Below are 14293 nucleotides of genomic sequence, written 5' to 3'. Positions count from 1 at the left end.
AGCGTCTGTAGTAATCACTTAGCATGTGATGCAAGTCTGTTACCAACTATATTGGAACGTTAATAGATGGTTCCCTAAAATGGCTAGGATCCTCTTTGTCATAGGGATAATGCTCTTGAAAAGATTCTGGCTGTTGTACAGTAGCTCTATGAGTGAATGAATACTCTCCCGCAAGGTAAGAGGTAGGACTAATGTCCTCGAAGTCCTCATCATCAACAAAGCCCTGACACTTAACCTTTAGTTGAGAAGGACTATACGCAGGGCCAAACATGCTATCATCCTCAGACTCCTGAAAGTCAAGCAAATGTGCTAGAGGCAATGGAGATATTTAGATAAGTCCTATATCTTTGAAGGTCCCAAATGGATTTTTTCTCCCGTTGACGGTACCGTCGACGCTGATACCCCCACCGTCGGCAGAAAGGAGGATAGCATCGTCGACAGAGTGGTCGTAGACAGAAATTCTCATCAGCGGAGGAAGATGCGTAGAGGAAGGTCTCGTCGATGACTCGTCGACGTTGACGCCGTCGTCAAGTCAACTGCGGGCCCGCCAATGCAGTAGCCGTTGACGTTGTGACTGTCAACGTTTTTGCCGTCGCTGGCGAAGAAATGACCTCCTGTGTACCAACAGTGGTAGCCCTCATCGACAACGCCGTTGACGGATGAGAAAGAAGATATTTCACAGGAGTCAGAAAAGCAGAGACTGGAGCATAAGATGATTTTAGAGTTCCTTCTACTTGTTTTCTCTGGCGTTTTCCCTCCGATTCTTCCTGTGCCTGTGATTTAGATGTCTTGGAGTCCCCTTGGTGAGAAGAGGAGCTGCCTTCTTTTCATATCCTGGAGGAAGAATGGGGCTTTTCCTCAGTGTCAGAGCCGGATTCAAAAACAGCTTTTTTCTTCTGGAGCCAGAGGAGCAGTCTTTCTTCCCTATCCTTGAGGGTCTTGGTCGAGAAGGTTCAGCAGTATTTGCATTCCCTGGCTTTATGGTCAGGGTAGAGGCAATAGAGACATTGCTTGTGGGTATCCTCTGAGAAAATTCTAGATTTCCCACATGTTTTATAGGGCCTAAATGACCCTTTTTAGATCTCGCCTAACCCTGCGCATGCGCTGGTCTGGCGAGACATTTAGTTAGTGGGCTTTAGAAATCCGACCCAACGCTTATGCCCTAAAGCTTGCGGTTACACGCGCGGTGACGCACACAGTCGCCATCTGGCTTTCAGTCATGGCTCATTAAGCGCTCACAAACAACAGAAGGTACGGCCTCTCAACAGTTAGGCTAGGCCCATTAAACAAAACACCACTAGAATTGCCAATACTGTTCGGTATTAATTCTCTTCCTTTACAAATGAAACACAGCCCTGACTCAATGTGACACCGAAGGTTTCACTTCACATCTTTTTATTTTTCTAAATTTTTAAACAGCTTATTATACTTTTTCTTTGTATCAAAATCCATCAAACAATGTACACATATCATATATACAACCCACACCCACCTTTTACATTTTACAAAAAACACAACACATTTTTAGACATTGCCTGGGTACAACATAACGACAAAGAAACTTTAGAAAAAATAAATATACAGACAGTCAAACAAACGCATACATAGAAAAATTACTTAATTTCAATTCACTGAATAAGGTCGATGTAATGTATTCAGTTCTTCTATTTCTACTGTTTCCCTGGGACTCCCACCATGATGATGAGGAAGATTCAAGCATGTGAATCTATAAAATATATCAATACTGGAGAACCACTGTGTACAGGTGAAGTCAATCTGTACTTAAAAATCACTAGCAGCATCAAAACTAACTGATGTAACTACCACCAAGAGGACATAATGGGATACTTGATGGCTGGGAACCCTTAAATGTGCACTGTCGTTTCCCTCTACTAAAGCTGTATTGTCGTGTCCTTCTCCTACATTCATTTGAAAAGAGATTACAAGGGGTTGTGAGGGATGTTTTAAAATGCACATTTTATTACTTCATAGTGGCACATCAGGATTTTATGTCTTACCAGCTTTTAAAGTAAATTAATGTAGTTGGCAATATAGCATTCTTAGGCTGCTAAATTGTACATTTTTGTCACATGTATTTTCTGGCTTTACTGAAATAAGACTGAAGGAAGAAATGTTCCAATATCCTTTGGTGCTCATGATCTCAATGGAGATTCCCATGAAGGAGAACTACAATTACTGGTAAGAAACCATTCCTTCTAGTTCAAGGTTGCCCAACATATGTCGATGAGGACAGGGTTAATGCTAGATTTTTAGGATACTCACAATGGATACCAATATTTTTACAGACTCAGCTAAAAGTGGTACAATAATCACAAAGTACTCTATCATAGTTTTTGTCTAGAAATAAAATAACTTAGCTTAAAAACATAATACTTAAAAGTACATACAGATCCTTGCTAGAAGTATTTCCAAATTTTGTTATCAATCCATTAGAATGTACTCTGATGTGTACCCCTTATGACCAGTCATGCTGACTCAATGGAAGTTGCACGTGGGAGAAGCATATATGACATGTCAACCTGATTGCACAGTCCAATTGCATAACTAATAGTGTTAGTGCCATGTTATTTAAATAATGGGAAGAAGATTTGTCTTTGTAAGGCTGTAGTACCTGACCTCCAAAAGTACATGTACATAGGCTTGAAATTGATTCTTTAGTTGACCACTTAGCACTGAAATCTCCAATAGGCAGGATTTTAGGAAATGTAATTATAAATATCATAGTATTCTTAGTTTAATCAAATCCAGGTAATGTTCTTCAAATCGCAGTCCCATATCGGATACATTTACACAGAATGAATGTAAATGTGAAGCAATTTAATAGTTGTTCCCCAAAAAATCAAGCATATCTCTGTCCCTTTTGATGTTTTTTTTCCTGCATCTTTTGCTTCTAACATTTCTCCTACATTGAAACCTTTAATGAGGGGGGGAGCGTGCCCAATCGTCTGTTCTTGTTGATATTATTTTTCAAAATCGGAGTGTACTGAAACAATTTCTATTTCAAGCCGTCCATGTAGAAACTGCATACTTCATCTAAAGTCTAATTTATGACAATATCTCAAGAAGGTCACAATGTAAATATTCTTCACTTAGCGGCAAGTAGTCCACACCCATCTACTCACCTTTTCGATCTGGTCGATGTAGAGGTCAATAAAATCTTGGTGTTCATCCTTTGGGCTCTCCTGGTGATCCCTTACCTCCTTCTTCACGTAATTACGGGCATACTCCAAGAGTTCAAAGACCTTCTGGTGAGGGCCTGGGAGGAGGCGTATCAGCTGTGGGAAGGTCTCGTACAGCTGAAGAAAAACACAATAACTACTATACTTCATATTAAATAACAAACACATGTAATGTAGTACTACACAAGTAGCCAAATAACCCACAGTCCGTACTGGAAATCAATTTTTTTGCTTTCATAATGAATCGAACACATTCAAAAGACAAGAATCGTGATTTTATGGTTGCTGTGCTTATGCATTTGTATCCCTTCTTTACAGTCTCCATCAGGTTTTCACTGTTTAGGGGGTTCAATGATAATAATCCAGATCAGGCAGAGATTCAACAGCACTAACCAGTTATTTCAGTGAAGCATGTACGATAGTACAGTACAATAATTTTGCTTCTTAATAGAGCATTGCATTGTTACAAATGAGCTATATAATTCCTAATAGAAACGGATTCATGAAAAACATGCTTTGTAGAGGATAAGCATAACCATAATTCCAGGTCTCAGTAAAAAAATAAAATAGTGTTTGTTATATTTATAGATAAACTTTAACATTTTTAGCCTGGATGTATATCCTCATGGTATAAATTAACAATGATTTCCTCCAGTCTCAGCAAGTTACTAGAGCACAAATAATTATTAATATCACATTATACAATATTGCACAGGCTGCGATAGCACCAGTTTAGTTATGGTTAGGGCAGAATTTTGATACAAAAAGGCATTTTTTTACCAGCTTTGGTGCTGTTTGAATATGCACAAAACTTTCAAATAAACGTTTTAGTTTTAGTTCATTTGGGTTTGGCGTGTAAGTTTTGCACATATTCATAAAGTGGAGTCCAAAAAACATGGGGTATCAAAAAACGTAATTTTCTATTTCAATTCAAATATGATTATTGTCTCTCCGACACTATACATTTCAATGAAATTGCAACAAACTTGGAATGAAAGTAGAACTTTGCCAAATAATCGGCTTTCCTTGGTTTGGTGTAGATTCATTCTCTTAAAGTTTTTTCAGTGAGCTTGAAAGAATTAAAAAAAAGATATATGGACCTATACAGGTCTCCTGCAGACAGAAATGTAAAATATAAAACAAATCCAATTGAACAAGGTTAGTTCACGGACCTTTGTCGATTTTGGGTCTGTGAATTTTGCTTTGCAAATATTAGGGTGGGTGATAATTGACCTGTAGATGATTGCGAGAGAGCCTGAACCGCCTAAACCATGCTGATTATGGCTTCCCTGCTATAGCTAACTTACTTCATGGCAAAGCCTGTACTTGCAAAACAAGTGTCCAAGTTTCAGGGCTGCCAAGAACAAATCTTCTAATTGACTGATTGCAGCTTTGGCTCAGGCTGCTAAGGCCACACTGCAATCAGCAATTCAGAGATCCTCATCACTGTTTTCCAAGCACAACAGGTTGTCTCTGTTTACCGACTTCCTATTGGCTAATTTATTCAGTTAGGGCGAGAAACACAGGCTGGCCCGTGTACCAGCAGACCAGGGGGCCACACTGCACTTTGTTCTCCAGTATTGGGGTGTCTTTCATAGATTCACATGCTTGAATATTCCCCGTCGTCGAAGTGGGAGCCCCACGGTAAATAAATTAGCAATAAAACCAACAATATATGTATATAAAAACATAATTACATACATTCTAAAACCATAAATACTTATAAGTACCAAGGTTAGCATTAACACATAGGAAAACATTAGAAGAAAAAAGTACTCTCATAACCTATCCAAGTCATTATGTTAGTCCAAACTACAGCCAATCAGGCGCAAGCACCCCTCTAGAACCTTCTCCTCAGAGGCTCAGGCCTTCAGATTTTCTACCGCATGTCGTGTGAAGGAAGTCTACCTGAGCTCTGCTCAGTTTCTTCTACTTCCTTGTGGATTTCTTACATTTTTTTGGGATGTCTTCAAGTAAGAAGACTATGGGCCAGATGTAGGAAAATCGTATTTACCGATTCATAAATACCGAATTTTACCGATTCGGTTTTTATGAATCGGTAAATATGAAGGAGGGAGATTTAGGAAGATTCGGTAATTGAATTATCGAATCTGTAAAAATCGGTATTTACCGAATCGGTAAATACCGATTCGGTATTGCCCATTGATTCCTATGGGCCTTGAAGCCCATAGGAATCAATGGGCAATACCGAATCGGTATTTACCGATTTGGTAAATACCGATTCCAGCAAGGGTGCATGGGGTGTCACTTTGACACCCTCTAGCACCCCGAATACAGGCATGTGTGCCATATGGCACACAGACATGCCCTAAGGGCATGTCTGTCTGTCACATGGCATAGGTGTGCATGCACACATGTGCATGCACACCTGGATTCGGTATTTTACCACCCAATTAGATTGGGTGGTAAAATACCGAATCTGAAAGGCCTTTGGGACTCAGAAGAGTCCCACCTACATCTGCAAGTTACCGAATCGGTAAAAATACCGATTCTGTATTTTACCGATTCGGTAAATTTACTGATTCGGTAAAATTGGCCCCCTACATGCCTAATCTTAAATACCGGTCGGTAACGGCCGAATTCGGCCGTTACCGACCGGTATTTGGGCTCCTACATCTGGACCTTTGTTTCGTCCTTGTGCTTCGTGTGGGAAGTTGCGGCTCTTCTCAGAGGACCCTCACAAGAAGTGTATTTATTGCCTCTATCCAGAGCATGAGGTAGGCAAATGTAAAATGTGCAGGACTTTTTCCACCAAGACCCTTAAGGACAGGGAGGGGCGTCTCCTCCTTTGGTTGCAGAGGTTGAAGGAGAAGGATTCACCTCTTTCTGATGCGGAAAGCCTTGCGTTAGTTGGGTCTAGAGCCACTTCTAAGCGTAGCAGTGTGCAGGATATGCCATCTCCTTTCCTGAAGAAAAGGAAACTTGACCTTCAAAAGGCTCCTGCCTTGTCTTCTCCTCTTCCTGCTACGCCTACGCCCTTGAGATCTGACTCTCAGGCATCAACGGCTCCTTCTGCGCATGTTTCCTTTAAAAAACGTGCAAAATCGCCAACGGGACCGTTGACGGTCGTTCCGACGACGAAATCTGCCGTCTCTACCTCCTTGACGATGATAGTGACAACGACTTCTGCCAGCGGGTCGTCGACGGCAGCTGCGTCGACGACGTCAGTGTCGACGATTGTGTCTGTAAGCTTTAAATCTCTCGTCGACGAATCCAATCTACTCGTCGACATCGAAGAAGGGAGTCTCGTCGACATCAAGATCTTCGTCGACGTCCTCTGCGAAGAGAGCCTCTTTGTTGGCGGTTGCTCCGTCGACGACGGCTCCGTCGACTACTGGTTTGTCGGCGACGGCTCCGTCGATGGTGGCTCCGTCGACAGCGGCTCCGTCGACGACGGCTCCGTAGACGGTTGTGGATTTGCTGTCGGCGGTTTTATCGGTGGCTTCGTCGACGGTGGATATCCCGTCGACGGTGTTATCATTGTCGACGTCTTCTTTCGCATCAATGCCTCTGGTGCCATTTTCATCCTCAAGTTCCGGGGCTGCTGCTGTTGACCCTCTGCACCACCGTCGGCGTGTACCTTTGGATCAGCTTCCCATTCCACGCCACTCGCAGCCTTCATCTCCTCTCTTTGCCACTGGTTCGGAGCATGACTCTGGTTCTGACGAGGAGGAAGATGACAGATCCCAGGCAGCTCGAAGCCCTTCGGACCTGGTTATTAAGTTTCAGGACTATGAGGATGATCAGGGAGATCCTTACTACCACGAGGAGGGACCTTCGGCTCAGGTTCCCACAGCACAAATACCGCTCTCCCTCATTTCTAATCTTCAATATATGCTGGAAGATTACAATAGGCGATTTCCACCTTCTCATCAGGGGTCTCCTCAGCCTACAGTGCCTACAGCTACAGCGCTGCCTTCTTCTACTGCCATGCCAGAGCCGTCTGCGTCATCTGCACCACCTACAACCTCTATTCAGGTTCATGCCACTGTTTACGAGGATGATGACGTTCGCCCAGATCGGGAGGACGGTGAAGTTGAGGACGATGATGATGGGAACATGGCTGATTGGGACGATTACCAAATCCAGACGCCGTCGCTGCCACTGTCGGGTCCAGGGGATTCCCCCCGGTGGATATAGCAGGTTTTCACCAAATTATGGAATGAGCGGCGCTGCGCTTCAAGCTCCCTATACGTACAAAAGATGAGAACTGTTTTCTTTATGACTTCAACAGTCAACCATTTAAACAGGTCCGGGCAGTGCCCATAATTAATTTCATCTGGAATGAGGGCGTCAAACTGATGCAGACGCCAAATTCTATCCCGGCACTTGTTCCTCGTTTGGAGAAGAAATATAGGGCGCCCCAGGGTTCTCCAGTTTGCCTGGTAGCGCAACCTAAACCTGATTCCGTAATTACCCAGGCCGCACAAGCCGATCCAGGAATCCGTCTTCTCTTTTTCCTCGTTCTGGAAAATAAAAGATCCTTGTATGAAGCCATTTGGGTGTATGGTCTCTATTACAAGTAGTCTTAAATGTTCTTTATTACTACAAGTAATGCTGAATTCTTTTCTGGCTGTTTGTCCCTATTTTGGTTGGAGTACTCATTTTGGGCTGCATAATTACATATATGTACGTTCATACATATTTAGGTATAGTTTTAAAAGTTTACTAACTTTAATTTCTAAGCATAAACCTGTATATGTATGTACATATATGTTTTTATATATATATATATATGTTTGTGTATACATATATATGTTTGTATATATATATATATATATATATATTGGTATAAGCTCCGGGGTCCCCCGACGTGGGCGGGGATTATTCACTGCTTATGACTTTGACGAATATACCCCTGGAAGAGAACTAGGATTACAGGTAAGTAACTTATCCTTTCATGCACCCCGGCGCCTGAGAAGCTTCAGACACAATAGAAGTGTAGTTGTAAGAATCTTTTCAAATCAGAGGAAAAGAAGAAATTATTACGAACTTGCTGCCTGATTCATCATTCTCCCGTTTTGCGAGCCCCTAATAGCGAATCATAAGGAATCGCTATTAAGGACTTGCAAAACGGGATTCATGTGGGAATTGCAAAAAATATTGCGATTCCTACATGTTCCTTATTAGCGATTAGCAGCAATTTCAAGGGTGCCAGGGGTGTCCAAAGGACACCCTGTAGCACCCCTGAAATGCAACATTACACAGGTGTTGCGCACACACATGTCCAAAGGACATGTGTGTGTGTAACATGCAAAAGAAAAAAAATGCACTAAAGTGCTTTAATCTATTTTTTCGCTATTTACCACGAAGTCAGACTTCGTGGTAAATAGCGGCCAAATATAGCGAATTCGCAATTTAAAATTGGTTGATGAATTGCATTTAAGGAATCTCTAATAGAGATTCCTTAAATGCAATTCCTCGCACAATAGCGAATTCTATAATAGCGATGATTGCATTTGGGATGATGAATCCCAAATGCAATAATTGCGCTCGCAAAGGGCCAGATTCTCAGAATCTGGCCCTTTGCGAGCCGATTTTCGGTTCATGAATCTGGCCGATAGTCACCACAATATTTCTACTAATTATTATTAACTATTATTTGTAACTAACCTTGATCACTCTTCTTTGACCTCTTCAATACTCCTATTGAAGCTGTATTAATGTTACTAATTTTCTGTATTGCCCAACATCGCTAATGAACTCTCTGTGCTAGAATGAACCCCACAATTATGGATTTCTACTCTTTCTGTATTGTATGCTGCTTCTACCAATGTATTAAACCTTTATTATAAATGCCTCTGGATCCTGGCTTAGTGATATCGAATAGCTAACTACCTTTAGTGATGGGGTGATAGGAATCTCTCCTGTTAAGACAATTAACCTTTCCAGGGGATTCTAGTTTATTTTTCTCCAATGATTTGCTGTTTGAATACCCATATAGGAGACCAGAGGCCTATGAGTGTGATGCACATTTTTAATAAATCAGAATAGTCGGAAGAGGATGCATGGAAAAAAGGACATAAGAACACTACCTCACACCAAGAAAGAGCAAACACATTTTTTTAATTTCGAGTTAGTTTAACTATAATGAAGAACTCATTCTCAAGAACACTATAATGTGAATACCACAGCATCAGTCTTTAACCCCAACGCTAACATCAACTTCTACTCTTTCCTTAACTCTAACTCTACCTCTAACTATAAACCCAACTTTAACACTAATTCTTGGCGTTTCCATAGCCACAATTCCATCTCAGTCCCAAATCCTAACCCTATTCTTAACACTTAGAGTACCTGTAATTTAAAAAATATATAGGTTTTTAAATTTTTTTAAAACTAAAACTTTGTTTATTAAAAGAAAAAATACATTGTCATATTGTTTATATTATTCTTTATTATTACTTTTCTTGACTGTGACATGCCTTCCTTTTGGATTTATAGCTGCTGTATTTCCTTATTATGGTTTGTACAGCGCTCTATCCAGCATTGCCACAACTACTTAGCTACTGGGCTTTGCTTCGACCTGAGAAGCAGATGTGTAGACTAGGATACTCACTTCTTAAGTTATTGGGGATATCTTACCTGGCCCCAGAAGGACATCATGAAAGGTGACACTGATTTTGTAGATTCCATGAGGAGGTGCAGAACATCATCGTCAAAGGAAAAACGATGCCCAAAGACCACAGCGGAAATGACATTGGTTACACAGGACATGACCAGATGAGCAGGATTCAGAGGTCTCCCTGGAAATACAGACACCAAACGTCATGTCAGAGAATACGTGCCTGATTTAGAGTTGGAGGTAAAAGGAGAGGGTCAAATATCTAGATGAACTGGTAAATTCACAAAGAAGTCGTACTTTATTAACATTACATGCCATGCACATTCCATGTCTTGTTTAGATTTATTTTTCCACCTAGAAATATTCACCTAACAGTTCACCCCTTCGGTTCTCCTCTTCACTTTTGTGTTTCTTTAGAACCTTCCCTAGAATGTTCTTTGATGCTCAAGTGAAATTCAGTTAGGAGCGCTAAAGGTATGCTGACCGTTTTTGTGATGTTTATTGCTGATAGAGGAAGAAAATTACCTTACAAAATTAATCTAGAACCATGTTAATCTGCCTTGGGCGTCAAACGTGAAAAAATGCATTTTAAAATGACACGCAGACAATTGGTACTGAAAATACGAGGTTTAAATATTTAATGCCAGGCCTTAACTAGACTTTTTCCTTTGAATAAATAATGTGCTTCAGGAAATGCTGAAACATGCACAAATATATTTGATAGTTTGACTTAAATGTAATTTAGCTTAGATTTTGTCTCAACTTTATAATGTGCTTTTGTTAAACTTGCAATAATTAAACATGCGTGCAGAATTAGTAGTTTGTATTAAATGAAAGCTACATTTAATAATGCAGAACACAGTGACAGCTTACAAAAATAATGGTTTGAAGAAATGCAGCTTACTTTAAGAGCTGACCACAGCTTAGCCTTTAAGATAACAAAGGAGAAGGAATGTTGTCTTTCATTTTCTGACAGGAAGCACAATTCATGATTGTCCTAAAAAGCTTCTTTTTATTTGCCGAAGGAAAGCAAAAAGCACACGTATTCTTTTAATAATTCCGAGGAGAAAAGCGCCTTTTGGAAAATGCAGATTTTTTATCGGATTGAGAAGGGAATAGGCCACACATTTTTGCAACATGAATGACTGTTTTTTAAAAGCCTGTCACTAGTTTAGGGGTGCAGATCAGACGGGTTCGCAGAGCAGACGGAGCAGCAGGCAAGACAGATGAGATTCAGATGAGTCGAGCTGCAGAGCAGGCCAGAGAGTGTGAGAGAGAGAGGCTGAGTCTTTTGACATTTTATTAAACCCAAGGTTTATCCTTAACTAACTAATTGGCTGTTGCCAATGCTTATTTACCCTATGTTGTATTAAGATTCTACTGAAGGGGGCGTGGCCAAGCAGCATGGCCGACAGGACGTGAGCTTCACCAGCTCCGTCCGAGGACCCACTAAATCCTGCCTTAAAGATCCTGGCTGGACCCACCAAAGGGGTGCTGATGGTCCGGATCCTCCCTTGTCACGTCTGGGACCCCCACATTGCCGGGAGAGCCTCCGGTGCCCCGGAAACGCCGCCGGAGATCGAAGCGGCGCTCTGAGGGCTTTGCCTGACTCTACGCGAGACAGCGGACTGGGCCTGCACGAGGGAGTAGCGGTGCGTGCGGCCCGCTCGTAGAAGGCGATTCACTGCTCCGGGGCTGATCGCGTCCACGGCTGATCCCCCGGTTGTTGGAGACCAGTGGCGACCGTCCAGAACACCTGGTGGAGGGCTGCTCTGGGGTCCGGTGACTCCCGCTGGTCCGTGTAAGGGGTTGTGGCGCCCGCCCCTCCCTCCGCCGACCCTCTGCTGCACCGGAGCTCCCGGTTGCGGAGCGCAGCCCCGGGTGAGTGCTTCCCCGGTCCCTGGGGCTCTGCGGGACTGTTAGGGGGGCGGAGGCGGCGCGGTCGCCGATGGCTCAGCGCTAGTCCAGCCGGATCTGTCGGCCTTGGGGCCCGTCCCCGCGCTGGGAGCCGGTGCGGCCTGCGCGGGCCGCCCCCTTTGGTTTCTCTGCAGCTGTGGGGATTGCGGCCTCCGTCCCTTCCGCAGTGAACTGCGGCGGCCCTTCCGCGTGGAGCCTGCGGCGACCTGAGGTGCTGACCTCCGGGGGACGCGGGCGGCATGGAGCCCCCCCTGAACTACACGCCATTTTGCCCGACTGCCGGGGCGGCTTCCCTCCTGCGTGGCAGCGGAGAGCAGACTGTGGTGCCCCCGGCCCGCGGTGCGCCTTACCACTAGAGGCTCGAACATTATCCTGTTGCTCCTGGAAGGTGAGGGGGCTCGCCCGGGGTGCGCTGGTTGCCGGGGGTACCAGTTAGTTGGCTGTTCTTGACCTGATCGCCGGAGATCCTCCCGCCCGACCGGTGGGTGCATCGTGCATTGCTGGCTGCCACATTCTCCCTTTCCCAGTGGTGGGAGTCATCGCTTGGACCGAGTCTACCCGACGCTGCCTGCTGCATTGTCCTTTCTCCTGGTCCTCCGTCTTTGCTCTGTCGCTGGGCTCTGTATTTGACCGGTGGGACCCGGCGGGACCTAGCTGAGACGTTTCGAGGGGGCTTTCGATCTACCCCCCAAGATGGCGACCCGCAAGGATAGGACTGCGAAAACCTCCCAACCCAACACCATTGTGCAGTATACCACCCTAAGGCTGCCATCGCAGAGGATCACACGGCAGACGGGACCGGAAGATGGAGGAGATGACCCGCATGAACCTTCCCGGGCGGAGATCCTGAAGGCTATCCAGGGATCCCATTCTGCCTTGGAGAGGCAGATCGAGACTGTATCAATAGATGTGAACCTCCTCCGGACAGATCTCCGAAAGGTGGCAGACAAGGTCTCAGATGCGGAGGGCAACATCGCACAATTACAAACTGAAGTGGCTTCCTTGCAAAAATCGGTCACACACCTGACGTCCACCACCCGTGCACTGGAGAGAAGAGCTGAGGATGCGGAAGGCAGGGCCCGTCGGAGTAACATCAGGGTCCTGGGCGTCCTGGAACGCCTGGAGGCGGGAAAAGCTGAACGCTTCTTGGAGACGTGGATCCGTACCCAGCTGTGCCCGACCGGCCTGTCCAGTGTCTTTGTCATTGAAAGGGCACACAGAGCCCTGGTCCCCCCTCCACGCCCTGGCGAGCAGCCTAGAGCCCTCATTGCAAAGATCCTGAACTATAAAGATCGTGATTGTATTCTACGGGCCGCGAGGGAAAGGGAGTCCATCACCATTGAAAATAGCCGGGTTTCCATTTATCCTGATTATACTCAACAGGTGCAGGAACAACGGAAGTCCTACCTGGGTGTGAAGCAGAAACTCCGGGACATGAAGCTCCAATACATGCTCCTTTACCCAGCCAAACTCAAGGTGCTCTCCCAGGGACGCGCTCACTTCTTCGAGTCCCCGGCGGAGGTGTGGGAGTGGCTCGAGATACGAGGAGACGACCTACCCCCTGGTGAGCGGGGCGGCCCCCGCGAGACCTGGGGGACCCGGCCCCAGAAGCGTTGGCGAGGCAGAGGGAGACGCAGGTCCAGATCTCGGGGTTCTGCCGAGCCTCGGATTACCGTGGGGGAGGATGGGGCACTTCACGTGGGCACATCATCGGCGGGAGCCGCTCCGGAGTCGCCTGAAGCACCTGCACCTGGTGAGATTCTGGTCCCGGATACCTTGCAGGAAACTTTACCGGATGCACACTCCGCTCCTCCGGTGATACCGGAAACTGCCCTCTCCGAAACGCGTCCTGAGTGAGCTCTGATATAAGGTACTGTCTTGCTAAAACGTTGTTGCCCTCGGAGGTTGGGTGGGCCTTCCTTCCTGGATTTTGTCAGACTAATGCTGTCTCCGCTTGGTGCTGGGAACCCTGGTTGGCTGACTGAGCAAAGGATTGATGCTCCGTTGGACGGGGTGATGTGCTGCGGGGTCCAAGAGTTTATGGCGTACCGTCGCCCAGCATCGTAACTGTCTTTCATGGACATTCCCGGAGACTGTCCTGGAACATTGGGTCCTCGGGGAGTTGGGGGGGAGGGTGGGTGGTTCTGGTTGGTTGTGTGTGAGTGTGGGGTCTGTGGGTTGTATGGGGTGGCTGTGCACGTCCTGGCACTGGCAGGGGAAGGGCAGGGTAGCGTTTTTGGTTGTTGCTGTCCTTTTGCTCGCGGGTGGGGGTGGGGGGACTGTTTCTGGCGGGGTGTTGAGTCCTACTGTTTTTGGATGGCGCTGGCGGGGGGAGGGCGGGATGGCGTTTTTTTTGTTGCACCATTCCTGCGCATGGGTGGGGGAGGAGGGGGTACTTTTCAGAGGTTGTGTGGTTGGGGGCATTGTGGGGCTGGGGGGTGTTGTGGGGGGAAACTGTTTTTGGCATAGAGTGTACTGCTGTTCACGCCCCTGGGAGGCTGCTTGCAGAGGCTAAACTTGGGTGCCCGGATGGGCAGGACCAAAGCTTATGGGATTCAAATTTTTAACTTGGAACGTGCGTGGCCTGGGT

General features: G+C 45.4%; 1 protein-coding gene across 1 annotated transcript in view; it reads right to left on the bottom strand.

Moving 5' to 3' along the window:
* LOC144791138 (cytochrome P450 2J2-like) overlaps positions 1–14293 on the bottom strand; it is a 409659-nt gene that overhangs the window by 112066 nt on the left and 283300 nt on the right. Inside the window, exons 4-5 of the mRNA XM_078665797.1 lie at positions 9807–9967; positions 3144–3317 (exon numbers count right to left, since the gene is read on the bottom strand). Of these exons, the coding sequence (XP_078521923.1) occupies positions 3144–3317; positions 9807–9967 (335 nt within the window). The remainder of the gene's footprint in view (positions 1–3143; positions 3318–9806; positions 9968–14293) is intronic.

The sequence above is a fragment of the Lissotriton helveticus genome, chromosome 11, assembly GCF_964261635.1.
Source record: "Lissotriton helveticus chromosome 11, aLisHel1.1, whole genome shotgun sequence".
Taxonomy (NCBI): domain Eukaryota; kingdom Metazoa; phylum Chordata; class Amphibia; order Caudata; family Salamandridae; genus Lissotriton; species Lissotriton helveticus.
Note: the sequence above shows the minus strand (reverse complement) of the source record. Positions and strands in the feature narration are given on the sequence as shown.